Source organism: Astyanax mexicanus, chromosome 17, assembly GCF_023375975.1.
Source record: "Astyanax mexicanus isolate ESR-SI-001 chromosome 17, AstMex3_surface, whole genome shotgun sequence".
In the NCBI taxonomy this organism is placed as follows: domain Eukaryota; kingdom Metazoa; phylum Chordata; class Actinopteri; order Characiformes; family Acestrorhamphidae; genus Astyanax; species Astyanax mexicanus.
Window position 1 is genome coordinate 23,411,029 of NC_064424.1, and position 20,453 is coordinate 23,431,481.

General features: G+C 36.0%; 1 protein-coding gene across 1 annotated transcript; it reads left to right on the forward strand.

The window, feature by feature from the left end:
• The first annotated feature begins 430 nt into the window (after window positions 1-430).
• On the forward strand, window positions 431-7,436 carry LOC103035423 (proteinase-activated receptor 2). Its single transcript, XM_015605244.3, has 2 exons — window positions 431-643; window positions 4,179-7,436. The coding sequence occupies exons 1-2, from the start codon at window positions 577-579 to the stop codon at window positions 5,282-5,284; spliced, it is 1,173 nt and encodes a 390-aa protein (XP_015460730.3). The 5' UTR covers window positions 431-576; the 3' UTR covers window positions 5,285-7,436.
• Window positions 7,437-20,453: the final 13,017 nt, after the last annotated feature.

Sequence of the window (20,453 nt, forward strand, 5' to 3'; positions counted from 1 at the left end):
CACGTTAACCCGTTTCTGCCCTCCTGCATGGGTGTCTGTGTGCTAGCCTGACTAATCCAAAACATCGCATGACTGTATTGTTAGCATTAGCATTAGCTAGAATAGCTTTAACATGGCGCTAAACACTCTTAGCACTTAACAACTATTTGAGAGTGAGGAAGTTCCGATTACACCATCTGATATCACCTGATTTTACCCTCACAGAGATCCTGTGGTGTTTTGTTAGGATGTGTGTGGGGAAGCGCAGGAGACAGAACGTGTGGGAGGAAGTGTGTGAGGTGAGGTGTGAGGTGAAGTCATCCAGTATTGTGAGCAACTGACATGAGACTGCTGGATTACATAAGCACACTCAGACAGACACTCAGGTAGGTGGGAGGAGAGAGGTCATGTGATGGTGGTGATGACGGCGCTGGGACACCTGGGGGTGTGTGGTGATACTATTTGTAACCTATTGTTCCAGAACAGAAGTCGTTGAGATAAGCTACTCTACACCTCGGTGCTCTGTGTTAGTGCGGGTCTGAAGAACCTGAAAGGAACTTGTTGCTGCTTGTTGGGTCTGGAGGAGTTCACGCTACAATGAAGCACAGTTTACTGTGGATTCACTGTTTTATTGTATTACTGGGGGTTAATGTTTCTTTACAAGGTGAGTGTACACACCCTCTCTCCCTCTCTCTCTCTATCTCTCTCTCTCTCTCTCTCTCTCCACCCTGTGCTTTTATTCTGCTTTTGACTGGTTTAAGTTCTTCCAGAGCTTTCAGCATGACCTTCAAATCAGTTATATTGTTTGGTAAATAAATTTTATTTGGTTTTTAAGCAAGAACAAATAGATGACCAGAACATACAAATTGCAAGATAATATATAAAAGGAGACAAAAACAAAAAACCCACAAAAAAAAAAAAACAGCATTTCTGGTTTGCCATCATATTTTATGCATGTCATAAATAAAATTCTGTCTATCCACATCTTCAGTCACATAGCTATGAATATGTGCTCCTGATTCCTAAATATATACATCGAGCTGCGTTTTTTAAATGATAGATTTCTTCATAGTCTATAGTAACAGTAATAAAATTAAATAGTTAAGATGTAAACAATAATTTAAAGTGGTTTGCTGTTGGAGAAACCAAAGAAAAACAGAATTCACAAAGGTAAAATGTATTTTGTTGTTGGAGTGAATCTGAGATGTACTGTTATTTATTGAAATCAGAGCAGAGATGGTGACCCAAAGATGGCAAATGACCAGAAAGTGATCTATATATAAAAATAAGTCAGTGTGTTTCTCTTCAGGCAACCATTTCAGAGCAGAATGGTAGCGTGAATCCACTGGCATTATAGCAATGGTGGACATTTTTCTATAAATTATTCTTGTCCCTGACCATTAAACAGACAAGCAGCTCTGCAGTGGAGAAGGAGGAAAGGAGTTTCAGCTCATTAAACCATTGTTAAACTAGTTGGGACTGTTCTAGTCAGCCTGTCCTGCCTCTGAGTATTTTGTACCAATTGGAGTTGCATCCCCAATAGTACCGCCTCTTTTGTGGCAATTCCCTGCGGTCTGGAAATCTCAGTGACTCCCGTGCTGACCATATTTTACCAAGTTTACATGCAATTGGCTGTTCAATCAATGAACCTTATATTTTCCTTGGGGATAAATTTCCAATGCCAAGCATTTACAGTTCAAAAGGGATTGAAAACATCATCAGGTGCAAATCTTTAATTAATAAGACCAGACCATACTTTTTTTACTTAAAACATCTAAAGAAGCCAGACCAGTTCTGGAACAGTGTTCTCTGGACAGATTAAACTAAGAAAAGCCTGTACCAGAATGATGGGAAGAAGAAAGTATGGAGAAGGCTTGGAACAGCTTGACACAAAGCTCACCACATCTTCTGTTAAACATGGTGGTGGTAGTGTGGGTGTGCACAGATTCCAGTGGTACTGGGTCACTAGTTTTTTTTTTTTTTTTTCAACACATGTTCATCACTATTAACCTTACAATAAACTGAATAATAACAAAAAACATTAAAAATTAAGCTAATATTACAGGAAAAATGATATAAACAGATTAATCTTGCCCTCTGGTTTGTATCTTCTCCACACTTAAAAACATCGACTTGAAAAAGTTAAAAAAAAAAGTGTTAGTAAGAGTTTTACACCAAAACCTGCTCTAAACCTTTCTGTTGATAACTCAGTGACTGAACTAAAACTGAAAAAAAAAACAGTGGAATATTTCTTTAACTGAATCACCAGGTCAAATAAAACTGGAACACGCCCTGTTTGTGTAAGTTGGCCGTCAGCAAGTATGGTCTTAACTCATCATCAAGCCAAATTCCTTTAATTATATTCATACCTGTAGGTTTAAAACATTCCAGTGTTTGAGAAACAAAGAACCGTTCAGATAGTTTAAATATTGCTGAAGAGAAAATCAGGATGTGTTTCATGTACACATGATGACACACCACCAGCATATGACCACAAGGTGTCCCTCATAACATTGATCAACTGTATACTACACAAACAAACACTATGCGAAAGAAATGGTGCGTCCCCAGAATGTGAAACCTGTCCGAAAACATGACATTAAAATAGAGGAATTTCCAGGTTCTGCTTAAGAGGGCGTGTCCTTGAGAGTCTCTGACCTTCATGGAACGTTTTACGACATTCCAGAGTGACTGTATTTGGTCAGACCTTTCATAAACAGATGAAGATCACTAGTCACAGGCTGCTCAAGGTTATGGCTTCATTTGATTATGATTAAAGCTCAAATAAAAGGATATTATAGTAAAATTTTATTTGATATCTGTCTATTTAAAATGCATGTAATTTTAGTCCAGTTCTATTTTGCTTATTAAAACAAAAACTAAATTTGCAAACTGCAAACTAAATTTCTGTATCTTCAGTTTGTCTTTATGGTAAATTCCTGAGGAGCGTTTCTTTAACTGTGGGTACATTTCATTTCATTAAATTAAAGCACAGTCATGTTTTTTTTTATCAAAAAACAGGATAGCAACAAGAATAATACATTACCTAAAAAAATGTAAGATGGATATCTCTCTTTTGGCATGTTTGTCACTTTAACTGACCATGACTATAAACCTGTTTTGGCAGTTCTCTTTAACTCTTTAAAAATTAATATGATTTGTTTAATCATGGCAGAAAGACACATATAGCAGCTATTACAACACTGCCCTAAGGTTTAAACATTTTTTTAATCAAATCAAATCAAATGAATTTATATATCACTTTTTACAACCAATATTGTCGCAAAGCAGCTCTACAGAAATGTGATCTCAGGATAGAGAATCAGAAAACCCATTCAACATACAATACAGAACAACCAGAGAGCAACAGAGGCAAGAAAAAAATCCCTTAGAGCTTGGGAAGAACCAAGACTTACATGTACCATATATTATCACATGTACATCGCAGATACTTATTAAGGCTGATATGTAAGGGGGACCCATCCTTCTCTGGTCAACTTATAAAGCAATGTTAAAATCTATACATCCACACAGTTGATAATATATTATAATATACATAGTCTAATATAGTCTAATATATACAGGTGAAGTTTCCGCCCGTTCTTGGGCTCCGTATCTCCTTATAAGTGCGTTTTCCCCCAGCCGTGTCCCAATTCACTAGTCGGGGCAGCGATACTGACGAAACAGGTTCGATCGGTGGGTTTATTTATTAAATTTTTGCTTTTTTCTTAGGCTTAGCTGCTTTGAGATTAGCTTTTCTGCAATTGGGTTCAACAACCCTCTGGGCTTGGGAGCTACTTGTCTGAAGCACTTCATCCCATTACACTTCATTTTACAAAACACGTGCCCGCCGCGTAATGGCTTGAAAATTATCTGACCCGCGTCCAGACTTCGACCCCTGTCATACAGTATGTGCAAATGTATATTGTTGATAGGCTACAGCTTGTATAGTCTTTTAGAAAAGAACTGCCATTAAAATATTTAGACTCTCTTAAAAAAACACATAAACGTATATAGATATAAAAAAAAAATCTATATAAAACCCCCAGCATTGAGTTGTAGAGCAGTGGAATATTGATGCTTCATTCAACACATTTAAGATGAGATGTGGAGATCAGTCCACATCCTGACTTGCAGTGCACTTTAGTATTTAGTTCTGTGTGACTGAGGTCTTTCTTTCTTTCTCTTTTTTACTTCAGAATTGAAGAAAACCCCTGACACCAGGGTGATCGTTGCTGATGAGACTCTAGAAGGTATGAAGGTCTACCCCTCTGCCCAAAATATTCTGACCAGCAGTGTCACCACAGCCTTCCTCCCTGTGATCTACATCATCGTCTTCGTTGTGGGGTTACCCACCAACGCCATGGCCGTCTGGGTGTTCCTCTTCAGAACAAAAAAGAAGCATCCAGGATCCATCCTGCTGACCAACCTCGCACTGGCTGACCTGCTCTTCATCATCTGGCTCCCACTGAAGATCCACTACCACTTCAACAACAACAACTGGATCTTCGGGGAACCACTGTGTAAAGTTCTAGTGGGCTTTTTCTATGGGAACATGTACTGCTCCACTATCTTCATAGCGTGCATCAGTATGCAGCGCTACTGGGCAGTCGCACATCCACTTTCCCAGCAGAAAAGGAATAACCGTGCAGCAGTGTGTGTATCTGTGTGTGTGTGGATTGTGGTCTGGCTCCTCACCATCCCGCTCTATCTGTATGACCAGACTGTTAAAGTCACCAATCTGGGCATTACCACCTGCCACGATGTTGTTCGTCGCAGTCAGTCTCGTATCCCTGTTGGATATTTCATGACCATGGGCATTGTGGGATTTTTAGTTCCCTGTGTGGTGTGTACGATAGCTTATGTGCTGACGTTTCGCACTCTCAAGAGTTCCATGACGGATCCCAGCATCAACAAGAAGAAGAAAAAGGCCGTTATCCTCATCGTCACGGTGCTGGTGATGTTCCTAGTGTGTTTCACTCCCAGTAACATCATGCTGATGGTGCACTACTCTCTCCAGGTCGCCAATGTTCAGAACGACGGCTACGGTTTCTACCTCGTCACGCTGTGCTTGTCCAGTCTGAACAGCTGTCTGGACCCGTTTGTGTATTATTTTATCTCGGATGAGTTCAGAGAGCACGTGAAGAACACGCTGAAGTGTCGTAGCGAACGATCTGTCAAAAGAGAAAAGGTTTCCTTCAGTGCTCTGAAGTTCTCAAAGAAGAGCAGCACATCTGACTCCTCCACCACTCAGAGCACCACCTACACCTCTGACTCCTCCCACTCTAAAAGCAGCAACTGCTAGGAACAAAAATGTACACTTGCCTTTTAATTAATCTTAAACTTCTACACTTACTGGACTAAGTAGATGCATTTAAAGGAGTATGAAGGAAGTACCCAGCTTAACACACAGAAGTCCCCTTAACGCTAGCCATTGGATCCACTGTGGTTACTGTATGTTTGGGGAACTATAACATAATGTTATAGCAATGTTCAACTTGCATTAAAAATGTTAGCACAGTTGACAGAATGATCAGGAAACTCTATAAAAAAAACAATCCTTCTCTGATCGGGAGATTGCTGGTTCGAATCCCGTTTAAGTAGCTTGCCTTCGGCTGCCGGAGTCCTGAGAGAGCACAATTGGCCTTGCTCTTTCTGGGTGGGTAGATGGTGCTCTTTTCTCCACATAACTCCAAAGGGTGATGTCGCTCAGCACAAGGCATCCCTCAGAACAGAGTCGCTGTGCTTTCCTTCCTGTGATGCTACTGGGCAATGCTGAATCCGCAGCAGCTTGAAAAGAGGCGGTGGCTGACTTCACATTTGTTGGAAGAGGCGTGTGTTAGTCTTCACCCTCCTGGTGTTAGGGCATTACTAGTGATAGGGGCAGTCCTAATGAGTGGGTTGGGTAATTGGCCTATGATAACTATCTTGTTACTATAGTTTGATGTGTAGTTACAATGTTTTAAGGACATTTTCTTCATTATAAGCATAACAAAAATGACTAGAAATTTGTTTTAGCAGCTAGCTAGCTAACTACCTTTCCTGTTTTACCTTAAATTGTACAACATAAGGCAGAGGTTACAGCATTTAAGGTGGAAAGGAAAAAATGAATAAAATAAAAGCTTGAACTACAACTGATGATGTATTAGCTGCTGGAAGGGTTGTCCCAATTCTATACCTAAAAACAAGGGGTAAGGGTATAAATTAGAAATGGAATTAAGCAATGTTGTCGTCAAAGCTAAATGTGATAAGTTTAAGAAACCCAACAGATATAACATACTTTGTCTTGTTTAACACCTTTTTTACATTCCTTAATTGCATATGCGTTCCATCATAATTTTTATGTCTTTATATATAAAGATGTAGAGAATAATTAAAATATATTAAAAAAAAAACATTGAATGAGAAGAGGTGCATCTAAATACTGTCCAGTTCTGTTTAATCTGATTAATGTACACTATCGAAATAACTAGTAGCAACTAGAAGTTAACTAACTAACAAATTAACAAACTAACTAACTAACTAACTTACCAACTGGTCACATAAAATGAATGTTAGCAATGATAGCTAACTCAAAGTTTGATTTATCTCATAGACGGTTAACAGTTTTGTCACTGAGCTGTGAATGCGGTTAAACACACATTGATCCACAAACATTAAACTCAAAAAGAGTTCTAATTTCTCAGGAATACATGTTTTTGTGTGGGTTTGAGTTGACTTTACTTTAGTTGTTATTTAGTTGAATGTTGTTCTTATTTAAGAATTATTTCTGAAAGCTGTTCATTCCCTATGACGTCTCTTTCTATGACTCTTCACACCATTTCTCTGCATCAACGAATGAGTATTATAAATTAATATTAATATTTTTTTCTTGCACACACGTTTTGGTTGTCACTGCTTATTGAGCAAATCAGTGTCACTAGACTCCACTGTCTAAAAAAGAATACATTGTGGAAAGTAGCATTTTACTCTCTGTTTAGAAATGTTACTGTTGTTTGAAAATGCACTTTTTCTGCTAAAGCACTAATGAAGCACTGTTCACCCCTGCACACTACACATATTGAGCTCTTTTAGAATTGTTTACTAATACATTTATTATCTGCACTGAAATAAGAGTACAAAATAACACACTTCATTCACTTTAGGTACAGTAAAATAAAATAAAATAAAATAAAAAAGGTTACAGCTCACCTACAAAACCACCTCTCCTAAATGGTTCTCTGTGTGAATTCACAATTTCAATTAATTAAAGTCAATGTAAAAAGACTTAAACACAGGTCATTTTGGAGATTTTTTTACTGGTCCCCTGACCTTGAGCTTCTGACAGAATATAAAGAAAAACGGATTCAAGTTTGTACATGAAAGTGAGAATATAATGATTTTAATTTACTTTTCTTCTCATTTTTATTTAAATGTCATTTATTTTTTCATTCTAAACAATAAATATGATTTTTCTATTTGTTTGGTGCTTCTCATTTTTCAGGGTATATTGAGTATATTGGAAATTAGTCTTGTTTTGACAAAAATTCACTCGATAAGATAACACTTTATTAATTTTTTAGGGGAAAATCAGAATAGTTTACCCACAAAATCAGATGGATGAATGAAAGGTAAATGAACAGATTTTCTTAAAGTTAGCTCAGATTAATTATCTGACTGCTTTCAAATGAACAGTTTGCATTAATGGAACTTAAATATAGGACAAGTGAACTTGAACCAGTTAAGTGTTAATTACTTAAAACTATATATATATATGGTGTCACAGCACTCTATTCATTCCATAATATAACCCTTTCAGACCTGAATTATCTCCAGTGATGAAAAAAAATGTAGACTGTAATATTTTCCCAGAAAATCTAATTAGCAAATAAATCCAATTAACTAAAATATTCAGAAGCCTGTGAGTCATATGTCAGATTCCATATTGAGCTTTTTATTTTATAAACCATCCTTAAACAGTAAAAACATTACTAAAATGTGTTCTAAATCCCATTTAACTAGTAAAAATCTGCTAGTAGTTTGGCTCACTTTTCTAGTGTTTTTGCTGTGGATGGGACCAAGCTACTGTCTCATTGGATTATAAATTTATTCATTGGCAGGTTCATGGTCTATTCTGATGAACAGAAGCTCTCAAATAGCGTTATGTGCAACCTAACATAAAAAAACAAAAGTAGGAAATACATGAAGTCCACGAATCTATTTAAGCTCTTGCCAGCAGGGGGAGCTGCCTGTTCCCTGAATATTTGCTATTGCACATTTAGTCTTAAACAGTATGTAACAGTTAAAAGTATAACGATAGTATACTGAATAAAACAAATGTACTTGGAGAATAAAATTAAAATGCACAGGGAGCACAACAAATAACAGAACAAGAAGAATAAATAGATCTTTGCTCGTTTGAATGGGAAATGGGAGACTCTCCAGCTTTAAAGCATAGCCCTGTGACCGGTGAGACCTTTTCTTTATATTGGCAGAGCCTGAAGAAGGCCTGAGGGGAATGGAGGGAAAGAATCACACCAACCGCACGCCACCCGCCAAAAACACAGTGATCACTTTAATTACATATTTCAAGTTCTCCAGGGGCTGATTTTAAACAAATGAAAATGAACATGTGTAATCATGTCTGTAGCAGAATGTATTTGGATCAAACTAAAGCAGCTTCATGCTTTCCTCTAGTCCTGCCTCCTCCTCCTGTGTGTCGTTTCTCAGCAGTTTAAAAGGGGCTCCAGCACCCCTAAAAAAATTTTTTTTACCTTATTTATTGAGATTTTAACAGCAACCTCAAATACAAATCTGCAAAGTGTAAAAATGAAATAATGTTCATCCCCCTTTACTCTGAAACATCTAAATAAACACCAGTGCAATCAGTTACCTTCAGAAGCCACTTAATTAGTGAACAGCATCCAGCTGTGTGTAATTTAGTCTCAGTATAAATATAAACAGCTGTTCTGTGAAGGCCTCTGTAGTTTGTTAGAGAGAAATAACACTAGGGAACAAAAAGCATCAGGAAGAGCAAACAACTCACAAGACAGTTCAGAGATAAAGTTGTGGAGAACAGGGTTAGAATATAAAAACATTTTATATATTTTTATATATTCTAAAATAAAATAAAGTACATTTATAATACAGTTAAAATGTATTGTAGTGCTCTGTAATTATAATTAGAAATTATTAGAAAATATAAATATAAGTAAATTATAGGACACAGTGATAAATAAAAAATAAAAATGGTATTACAGTATATGAAAATATATTTTATATCCATTATAGTATATTAGAAGTGTGCTACTAAAAAAAGACAGGAACAAGAAGCATATTTGTACTCTAATGTAAATATATGTAACACCAATTCTTAGTACATTCCTAATATACCCAGTTTATAAAAGTGATACAGTTGTAATACTTTTTTTTAAGTATTATAATTTCACTGTAAGCATATTTAAAATATGGGGTCACATACATGAGGTAATGTTAATTTATATAGTTCAATTTTAGTACAGTTAAGTACACTTAGAACAATTTAGGTAAGACTTTTTTTTACTATTTTTATACAATTAAAGTACAAAAAAAGTTCCATTTTAGCAATCTATAAATATAGTGATTAATAATGTGGCTACAATTTACACTTTAAAGAACTATAAAATAATAATGCTTCGTATACTTTAATCTACTTTTTTTTACTAGGGATGTAACCCCTAATAGAGCTAAAAACTAAACTGTTTGTTATAAATATATTGTTATAAACTGTTTGTTATTATAAATAAATCCTACAAACATGAGCATCACCCTTGATTTCATATTGACAAATTATCTAACCCACTGTACACTAGTGAAAAAAATAGATTAAAGTATACTAAGCATTATGCTATAGTGCACTAAAGTGTACTTGTAGCCACATTATTAATCACTGTATTTAAAGAGTGCTAAAATGGAAAACAAAAATTTGTACTCTTACAACCCCTTTAGTGTGTCTAGGGATAAGAGGGGCATGTAATATTGTGGATGAGTTAAATGAGTGTATGGGTGTGTGAAACTGTGAGGGAGAAAAAAAACACAGACCAGAGAAATTGCCATTTAAACCGTTTACTGAAGCCACAACTCAATATATACAGTGACAAAAGATCCAAATCCAATATTTAAATATACAAAGAAGTTCTCAAAAAGAATACTCAACTGAAAACAAAAGAAGGGCTGAACTCAGGACGGCACCAAAGAACAGAACTTAACAAAACAAACCAAATCCCTAAGCTAACTTAACAAAAAGAATAACAACTTATCTAATGAAACAATGAAAACAACAGTAAAAGTAGCTACATTAAACCTTATGTAATTAATAAAACACACAGAGAGTGGTGCCCGCCCCTTACCTAGGGTGTTTAACAAAAGAAGGCCTGCGTGATGGAAAATGTATGAGCGCACTCCTTCTTACCTGTCCAGCCCCTAAAAAGAAACAAATAAGGAAAACAAAATACTACTGGCTATTATTAACCATTATAGAACTGATTCTTAGAAATACATGATTGCATGTTGTAGCATTGCAGTATGTTTGGGCCACATGATTTCTCCCCCATCAAACAGCATGGCCAGTGCTCTCCCTCTGTGGTGTCTGTCTGTCTGTCTGTCTGTCTGTCTGTCTGTCTGTCTGTCTGTCTGTCCCATCTGTCCTCCATTTCCCTCTGGTGGCAGACCTTAAATAAAAGGAGCTCCACCCACTGTGGAACCTCAGCACCTGGACCACACCCCAGGCTGCACCTGCAAACAGACACACACACAAACATGCCATACGTGCATTTGCATGTAACAGTACTTATTATACTTTAGTACAAAAGTCTTACTTAAATTGTGCGAAGTGTACTTAACTGTACTAAAATGGAAGTATTTTAAATGTGCTAAACATACTACTTTATGTATGTAACCCCATATTTTAAATATGCTTAAAGTAAAAATTAAAATACATTTAATACATTTGACTATTACAACTGTATCACTATTATACACCACATATATATGAAATGTACTAAGAATTGATGATAAATATATGTGATCTATTTACATTAGAGTGCAAATATGCTTCTTGTTCCTGTCTTTTGTAAGTAGCCAGTTCTAGTAAACTTTGTTGGGTATAAAAATATATTTTAATATACTGTACTACAATTTTTAGCATGTTACATATGTACTTTAAATTTTTTTAATTAGTAGTAGTAATTTAATGAACTTTCTACAAAGTTACATGATACATTGTACTTTAAGGGAACTACTGTAACAGTTGTTTTTAACACACTTTGCTAAAAATGTACAAGGTATATTTTGAAAAAGGTATTTTAGAAGTATATTTAACTACATAAAACTTTACTTAACTTTCAAACATTTAATAAAAGCATAAGTACATAAATCTGTTAGTATAGTTACAGCATACAGCAGACATTTATCATTCTGTTTTTAGTGCAATTAAGTAAATATATACGTATATATTTTCACCAGGCTAATCAGACCATTGAAACAATCTATTATTATTATTACTATTATTATTATTATTATTTGCAACAGTAGTAGTAGTATATAAGTTCAGATGTAAAGAGGAGCTAATTACGTAATAGGGATCATTTATTCACATGCAGAACTAGATAAAACTAGTTTGACTAGTTATTTGCCCTGTGGCGAATAACAATTTTAGGATGCATATTTTCTCTAAGCATGTCTACACACGCAGTTCACAGCTTCCTTCAGTGTAAAAGACAATCGAAGTTTAATATCTGCTGGAAAACGTGTACGCTTCAGATCTCACGAAAAAGAAACAGAAAGCAGAACTTTTATTAATCAGAAAGTGTTCAGACTGCAGGAAGAAATGTTCAGAGTTTAGTTCTGTCTTGATATTTGTTGTGTTGTTTTTACTGCTGCTTAATGTTTAATGATCTAGAGGTGGACTGCAGCTGATTGTGATACTGATTTTGTATTAAAAATGATAATAGCACCAGGATAAATCGGCTTCAGGATCACAAATCTCTTCCTCTGAGGCATCACTATGGATCACCATGTTAATGCAACTCCTGCTTTGGCCTACTGGTTTCAATCTGGTGAGTACTATAAGTATTTATTCTAAACAGTATTTTAAACCTGGTTTCTACAGCAGTAAAAAAAAATAGAGGCAAAAAACAGAACTCAAGAAGACATGAAAACACAATAAGCACTAAACAATCTTTTACATCAGCGACCCCACACACTACTAATATAACCACTACATTTATGTACCATCCCATACATCTAGCACCTCTACCTAAATGTTCCTATACACACAAAAAAGGCAGATACTTATCTTTATTCCCTCTCATTCTTTATGTCTTTTCTCTTTTTTTCTGTCTATTTATTTCCACATACAAAATAAACTAATTGTTTTAATAAAAACATTATTATTTCATTTTCTGGCCAATAGCCAAACATTAAAAACATACTAATCTGTACAATCAGCAACATCTAGCAAAAATATGAAATGATAACTATTGTAGGTTCCTACAATAATGAGACAATAATGAATAATAATATCAATAATTACAATAGTTTCACACACTAAAAGATATGTTAAAATATTTATCAAATATAATTGAAAAAACTGTAATGGAAAAATATATCTGATATGTGCATTCTTTAAAAATTTAAATGTACACTGCTCAAAAAAATAAAGGGAACACTCAAATAACACAATATAACTCCAAGTAAATCAAACTTCTGTGAAATTAAACTGTCCACTTAGGAAGCAACACTGATTGACAATCAATTTCACCTGCTGTTGTGCAAATGGAATAGACAACAGGTGGAAATTATTGGCAATTAGCAAGACACACTCAATAAAGGAGTGGTTCTGCAGGTGGGGACCACAGACCACTTCTCAGAACCTATGCTGTCTGGCTGATGTTTTGGTCAGTTTTGAATGTTGGTGGTGCTTTCACACTCGTGGTAGCATGAGACGGACTCTACAACCCACACAAGTGGCTCAGGTAGTGCAGCTCATCCAGGATGGCACATCAATGCGAGCTGTGGCAAGAAGGTTTGCTGTGTCTGTCAGCGTAGTGTCCAGAGGCTGGAGGCGCTACCAAGGGACAGGCCAGTACACCAGGAGACGTGGAGGAGGCCGTAGGAGGGCAACAACCCAGCAGCAGGACCGCTACCTCCGCCTTTGTGCAAGAAGGAACAGGAGGAGCACTGCCAGAGCCCTGCAAAATGACCTCCAGCAGGCCACAAATGTGCATGTGTCTGCACAAACGGTTAGAAACCGACTCCTTGAGGATGGTATGAGGGCCCGACGTCCACAGATGGGGGTTGTGCTCACAGCCCAACACCGTGCAGGACGCTTGGCATTTGCCAGAGAACACCAGGATTGGCAAATTCGCCACTGGCGCCTTGTGCTCTTCACAGATGAAAGCAGGTTCACACTGAGCACATGACAGACGTGACAGAGTCTGGAGACACCGTGGAGAGCGGTCTGCTGCCTGCAACATCCTTCAGCATGACCGGTTTGGCAGTGGGTCAGTAATGGTGTAGGGTGGCATTTCTTTGGAGGGCCGCACAGCCCTCCATGTGCTCACCAGAGGTAGCCTGACTGCCATTAGGTACCGAGATGAGATCCTCAGACCCCTTGTGAGACCATATGCTGGTGCGGTTGGCCCTGGGTTCCTCTTAATGCAGGACAATGCTAGACCTCATGTGGCTGGAGTGTGTCAGCAGTTCCTGCAAAATGAAGGCATTGAAGCTATGGACTGGCCCGCCCGTTCCCCAGACCTGAATCCGATTGAGCACATCTGGGACATCATGTCTCGCTCCATCCACCAACGTCACGTTGCACCACAGACTGTCCAGGAGTTGGCCTCATCAGGAGCATGCCCAGGCGTTGTAGGGAGGTCATACAGGCATGTGGAGGCCACACACAATACTGAGCCTCATTTTGACTTGTTTTAAGGACATTACATTAAAGTTGGATCAGCCTGTAGTGTGTTTTTTCACTTTAATTTTGTGTGTGGCTCCAAATCCAGGCCTCCATTGGTTAATAAATTTTATTTCCATTGATGATTTTTGTGTGATTTTGTTGTCAGCACATTCAACTTTGTACAGAACAAAGTATTCAATGAGAATATTTCATTCATTCAGATCTAGGATGTGTTATTTGAGTGTTCCCTTTATTTTTTTGAGCAGTGTATTTTAAACAAGTCCTAAAAGTAGAGAAAGAGAACCCAGATAAACAAATTAGACAAAATATTATACATGGTCTTTTGTTTATTGAGGGAAATGATCCAATATTGCATATTTGTGAATGATAAAAGTATGTGAACCTTTGCTTTCAATATTTGGTCTGACCACCCTTTGCAGCAATGACTGCAACTAAACGTTTCTGGTAACTGTTGATTGGTCCTGTACACTGGCTAGGGGGTATTTTAGCTCATTCATCCATACAGAACAGCTTCAACTCTGGGATTTTCCTTTAGAATTCTCTGATATAATTCAGATTTCATTGTTTCATCAATAATGGAACAAAACATGTCAAAACCTCGATACTACCACCACCATGTTTCACATAAGGTTCTTCTTTCTGGAACGAAATGCTTTCTGCAAACACAACACTTTTCGTTTAAACCAAAACGTTCCATGTCTCATCCACCCACAAAGCATTCTTCCTGTAAGGGCTGGTGGCCGACTGAGGCGTCCTCCGGGGCATCGGAGGGCGTGCCAGGCCAGCGCCGAGGGTTAATTGGCTAATTACCAACACCTGCTATGAACACCTTAAAAGCAGAGCCAACCAGCCACTCGGCGCTGGATCTTTGAAGCTCGTGAGAGCGAATCTATGCCCGGTTTTTTTTCGAGTGAGCCTCAGCTCTTTTCTCTTTCTCTTCCTGCTGTCCCTTTGGAGAGAGTTTTGTTCAGCACCGCTGGCAAAACTCCGCCCGCAAAAGTATCTTCCTCTGTCCCTTTCCTCACTCTCGAGTCTGCTGGAGATTAAGCTGTTTGCTCTCTCCTGTGTGTCTGTGTGTGTGTATGTGAAGCAGCCGCGAGGCACGCGGTTTTGCTCACCTTCTCTCTCCCGCTGTTCCTCCCCTCTCTGGTGGAACAGCATATAATCCACAAGCACCCCAGTTCAGTTTTGTTTTCTTTGGAAGCCCTTTTGTTTAGTTAATCCTTCACCTCATCTCATAAGAGGTAGCCGTAGCTTCCACGGCGAGTCTTGTTTACAATTCTCCCCCTTTCTCTCACTCACGCTCGGCGTGAATTTTGTTTTCCGCCTGTTTTCCCTCTCCGCCCGTTTTCGTTGCTCCGCCCCTTTCGGCGGAGGCTCTAAGGGCGAATAAAGCGGCCGCGTCCCATTCCGCTCGTTGGTTCAGCGGATAGAGCATTGGGCTGCGGCCGTGACAGCCTGGGTTCGATCCCCGCGTGAAGCGGGATTTAATAATAATTATATATACATAATATAATTATATAATATAATATAATATAATAATTATATAATATTATTATATATCCTATTGATATATATATATATATATATATATATATATATATATATATATATATATATATTGACAATTATATATTTATTATTATTATTATTATGATTATTTTCCTTTTTTCTTGGGTTTACCTGCTTTGAGATCCACTGCTCTGCACTTGGGTTCTAAAGCCTTCTGGGCTGGAGAGCTACTGCTCCCATCCCATTACACTTCCAATAGCCTTTAGGTTTGTCCATGTGATCTTTAGCAAACTGCAGAGCAGCAATGTACTTTTTGGAGAGGTCCACATACTTTTGCCACCCACTCAGAAAAAATATGAAATATTGGATCATTTTTCCAAATAAATATATGACCCAGTATATTTTATTTGGTTCATTTGTTTAACTGGGTTCTCTTTATCTACTTTTAGGACATGTGTAAAAAAATCTGATGATGCTTTAGGTCCTATTTCTGCAGAGGGTTCACAAACTTTTGAGCACCACTGTAAGCTGTCTATCCAGTACCTTAGAGGCCATTAGGAACTTGGCCCAGGTTTGCTTGGTTTGCTCTGTAATCTGTTTGTTTTCCAATCATTTTTTAAGGACTTGGATCATACCACATAATACATGAAACATTACTGATTTCCTTACAGAAAACAAGACCTTTGGATTTCATTGTGTCCTGATGGAGAATAATGCAGGCGTGATCCTGACCAATACTGCCAGGAAGGTGATGGAAGGTGATTTTAAGTTCCTGTCTGTGGTCTACATCTTTATCTTCATTGTGGGGTTACCCACCAATGCCATGGCCATCTGGGTGTTCCTCATCAGGATGAAGAAAAAACATCCAGCGTCCATTTTACTGGCCAACATCGCACTGGCTGACCTGGTTTTCATCATCTGGCTCCCGATGAAGATCCACTACCACTTCAACAACAACAACTGGATCTTTGGGGAACCACTGTGTAAAGTTCTAGTGGGCTTTTTCTATGGGAACATGTACTGCTCCACTATCTTCATAGCGTGCATCAGCATTCAGCGCTACTGGGCAGTTACACACCCACTCTCTCACAAACTGACCAATCGTGTAGCAGTGTGTGTATCTCTGTGTGTATGGCTTGTGGTGTGGCTTGAATGGGGGGTTGAATGTGCGTTAAACAACCTGGACGCACTGTCATTGCACAAAAGTGTAAATGGAAACTAATGATTACAATTATTATTATAAATAAATACAAAAGCAGTTTGTAATGTAATGAGCTATATTTGCCATTACTTTGCCATGAGACAATGATTTATGCAATCCAAATATAATAACGTACATCTTCTGGAATTTCACTGGGTACATGCCCAAAAATAGTGCTTCACCTAAATATACATAAATATAAAGTCTACCAGATCTAAACCACACTACACTATTATTACTGTTCTCTCACAATAATAGAGGGAAAATCCAGCATTAACAAAATAAATTTTAATTCATTTTTAAGTGACTAATTTTAACAATCTAATGCTGATATTTCTTTAAAAAAGAACCCAAACACTGAAATGCATCTAGTAATATGCTTAAGAAAAAAATATTTGTAGTTTAAATAGTTAAAATAGTGCTGTTGTTTTTGTTTTTAATAAAGCGCCAAAATCAGGCTCATTGTTTTTTCCAAAAACATAAAAAATAAGCCTTTCACGAAGACAGAATCAGAGAACCCTGGTGTTAAGCATTTAATAAAAGTCAATCCCAAAAAAACTAAACATGGTTATAATGAAGTTCCACTGTTATTATGAAGTTAATAAAGACGAGGCTAAACAGAATGCCCAGCCTCTTTTTTCCACCAACCGTACCGAAAATGTACTGAAAAGGAACTTTAAAAAAAAAACTAAATAAAAAAAATATTCTGAACTGTTACAGCCCTAATAAAAACACAGAGAAACAGTCGCTCTTCGCCACAGGCAAAATTGCGCAATAAATGCTTGTGAACATAACAGTGTTAAAATAAATAATAATTTAGGGTAAAGCAGCCATGAAACTTAACGAAACAGTGACAATGAAGACTATATCTGCATCTCATTTAGTTTTGTAACGTTTGTTATTATTTACAGCAAAATGTAAAAAATAAACTACTTTACTGGTCTGTATTTTTACACCAAATATAGTTTGATATTCGATATTCAGCGGAGATTCGCCTTTCGGCCGTTCTCTTGCTCACAGGCAATGTCCTAAACTCTCCCAAATTACATTTTCCAAACCACAGAAGAACAGAGAACAAACTACAAACGTCAGATTTTCTGAAAACACCCAACCTTTCTGTTTCTCCGAGAATATATACTGAAAATGGCAGAAATCGCTGCAGCGGGCGCTGAAGCTGTTAAGGGACCATCTGCAAAGTACGGACCCTGATTAAAAACGTAAACATTCACAGCGCCGTTTAATGCATTTCTACTGTAACACGCCCATATGAAATATAGATAAAAAAAAATCATACGTAGTCTTTAGAGACACACCTGAAAAATAACTACAACTTTTATTTTTGAAAAATATGATTTGGTTGATTTTATATTAATTTTTAATAATAAAAATTGCTACTGTACTGCACTAATATGAAATATAGAAATAAAATCACTTGTAGTCTTTAGAGACATACCTGATAAACATACTACAACTTTTAGTTTTGAAAAATATGACTCGGTTGATTTTATATTAATTTTCTAATAATAAAAATTGCTACTGTACTGTACTAATATGAAATATAAAAATAAAATCACTTGTAGTCTTTAGAGACACACCCGATAAATATACTACAACTTTTAGTTTTGAAAAATATGACTCGGTTGATTTTATATTAAATTGTTTATACTAAAAATTGCTACTGTACTGTACTAATATGAAATATAGAAATAAAATCACTTGTAGTCTTTAGAGACACACCAGATAAACATACTACAACTTTTATTTTTCAAAAATATGACTCGGTTGATTTTATATTAATTTTTTAATAATAAAAATTGCTACTGTACTGTACTAATATGAAATATAGAAATAAAATCACTTGTAGTCCTCAGAGACACACCTGATAAACATACTACAACTTTTAATTAAAAAAAATATGATTTGGTTGATTTTTTATAATTTTTTTAATAATAAAAATTGCTACTGTACTGTACTAATATGAAATATAAAAATAAAATCACTTGTAGTCTTTAGAGACACACCCGATAAATATACTACAACTTTTAGTTTTGAAAAATATGACTCGGTTGATTTTATATTAATTTTTTAATAATAAAAATTGCTACTGTACTGTACTAATATTAAATATAGAAATAAAATCACTTGTAGTCCTCAGAGACACACCTGATAAACATACTACAACTTTTAGTTTTGAAAAATATGACTCGGTTGATTTTATATTAATGTTTTAATACAAAAAATTGCTACTGTACTGTACTAATATGAAATATAGAAATAAAATCACTTGTAGTCTTTAGAGACACACCAGATAAACATACTACAACCTTTAGTTTTGAAATACATTGCTACTGTGACACACCCAAATGACTAATGCAAAATTTTTTTTCAACCTACAATTACTTTTTCAGGGAACGGGAAGGTCACCAGTGTTGTGAGGAGAGTGCTGTGACGAGAACAATAACTTCAGTGGAAGAGAAGCTTCTTTGCCATTCTGCTGTTCCTGGGCTAGTTTTTACCCTTTCAGCCCAGGAACAGCAGAACGGCAAAGAAGCTTCTCTTCCACTGAAGTTATTGTTCTCGTCACAGCACTCTCCTCACAACACTGGTGACCTTCCCGTTCCCTGAAAAAGTAATTGTAGGTTGACAAAAAATTTTGCATTAGTCATTTGGGTGTGTCACAGTAGCAATGTATTTCATTTTATATTTTGTATGGAAACTTATAGATGTGATATGACTTTCATATAGACAAGTGATTTCATATCTATATTTCATATGGGCGTTTTAAAGTAAAAAAGTTAACATTAAAAACATAATAAAAAATCAACAGAATCAAATTTTTCAAAACTAAAAGTTGTAGTATGTTTATCAGGTGTGTATCTAAAGACTACAAGTGATTTTATTTCTATATTTCATATTAGTACAGTACAGTAGCAATTTTTATTATTAAAAAATTAATATAAAATCAACCGAGTCATATTTTTCAAAAACAAAAGTTGTAGTATGTTTATCAGGTGTGTCTCTAAAGACTACAAGTGATTTTATTTCTATATTTCATATTAGTACAGTACAGTAGCAATTTGTATTATTAAAAAAATTATAAAAAATCAACCAAATCCTATTTTTTAAAATTAAAAGTTGAAGTATGTTTATCAGGTGTGTCTCTGAGGACTACAAGTGATTTTATTTCTATATTTCATATTAGTACAGTACAGTAGCAATTTTTATTATTAAAAAAATTATAAAAAATCAACCACATCATATTTTTCAAAACTAAAGGTTGTAGTATGTTTATCAGGTGTGTCTTTGAGGACTACAAGTGATTTTATTTCTATATTTCATATTAGTACAGTACAGTAGCAATTTTTAGTATAAAAAATTTAATATAAAATCAACCAAGTCATATTTTTCAAAATGAAAAGTTGTAGTATGTTTATCAGGTGTGTCTCTAAAGACTACAAGTGATTTTATTTTTATATTTCATATTAGTACAGTACAGTAGCAATTTTTATTATTAGAAAATTAATATAAAATCAACCGAGACATATTTTTCAAAACTAAAAGTTGTAGTATGTTTATCAGGTGTGTCTCTAAAGACTACAAGTGATTTTATTTCTATATTTCATATTAGTGCAGTACAGTAGCAATTTTTATTATTAAAAAATTAATATAAAATCTACCAAATCATATTTTTCAAAACTAAAAGTTGTAGTTATTTTTCAGGTGTGTCTCTAAAGACTACGTATGATTTTTTTGAATCTATATTTCATATGGGCGTGTTACAGTAGAAATGCATTAAACGGCGCTGTGAATGTTTACGTTTTT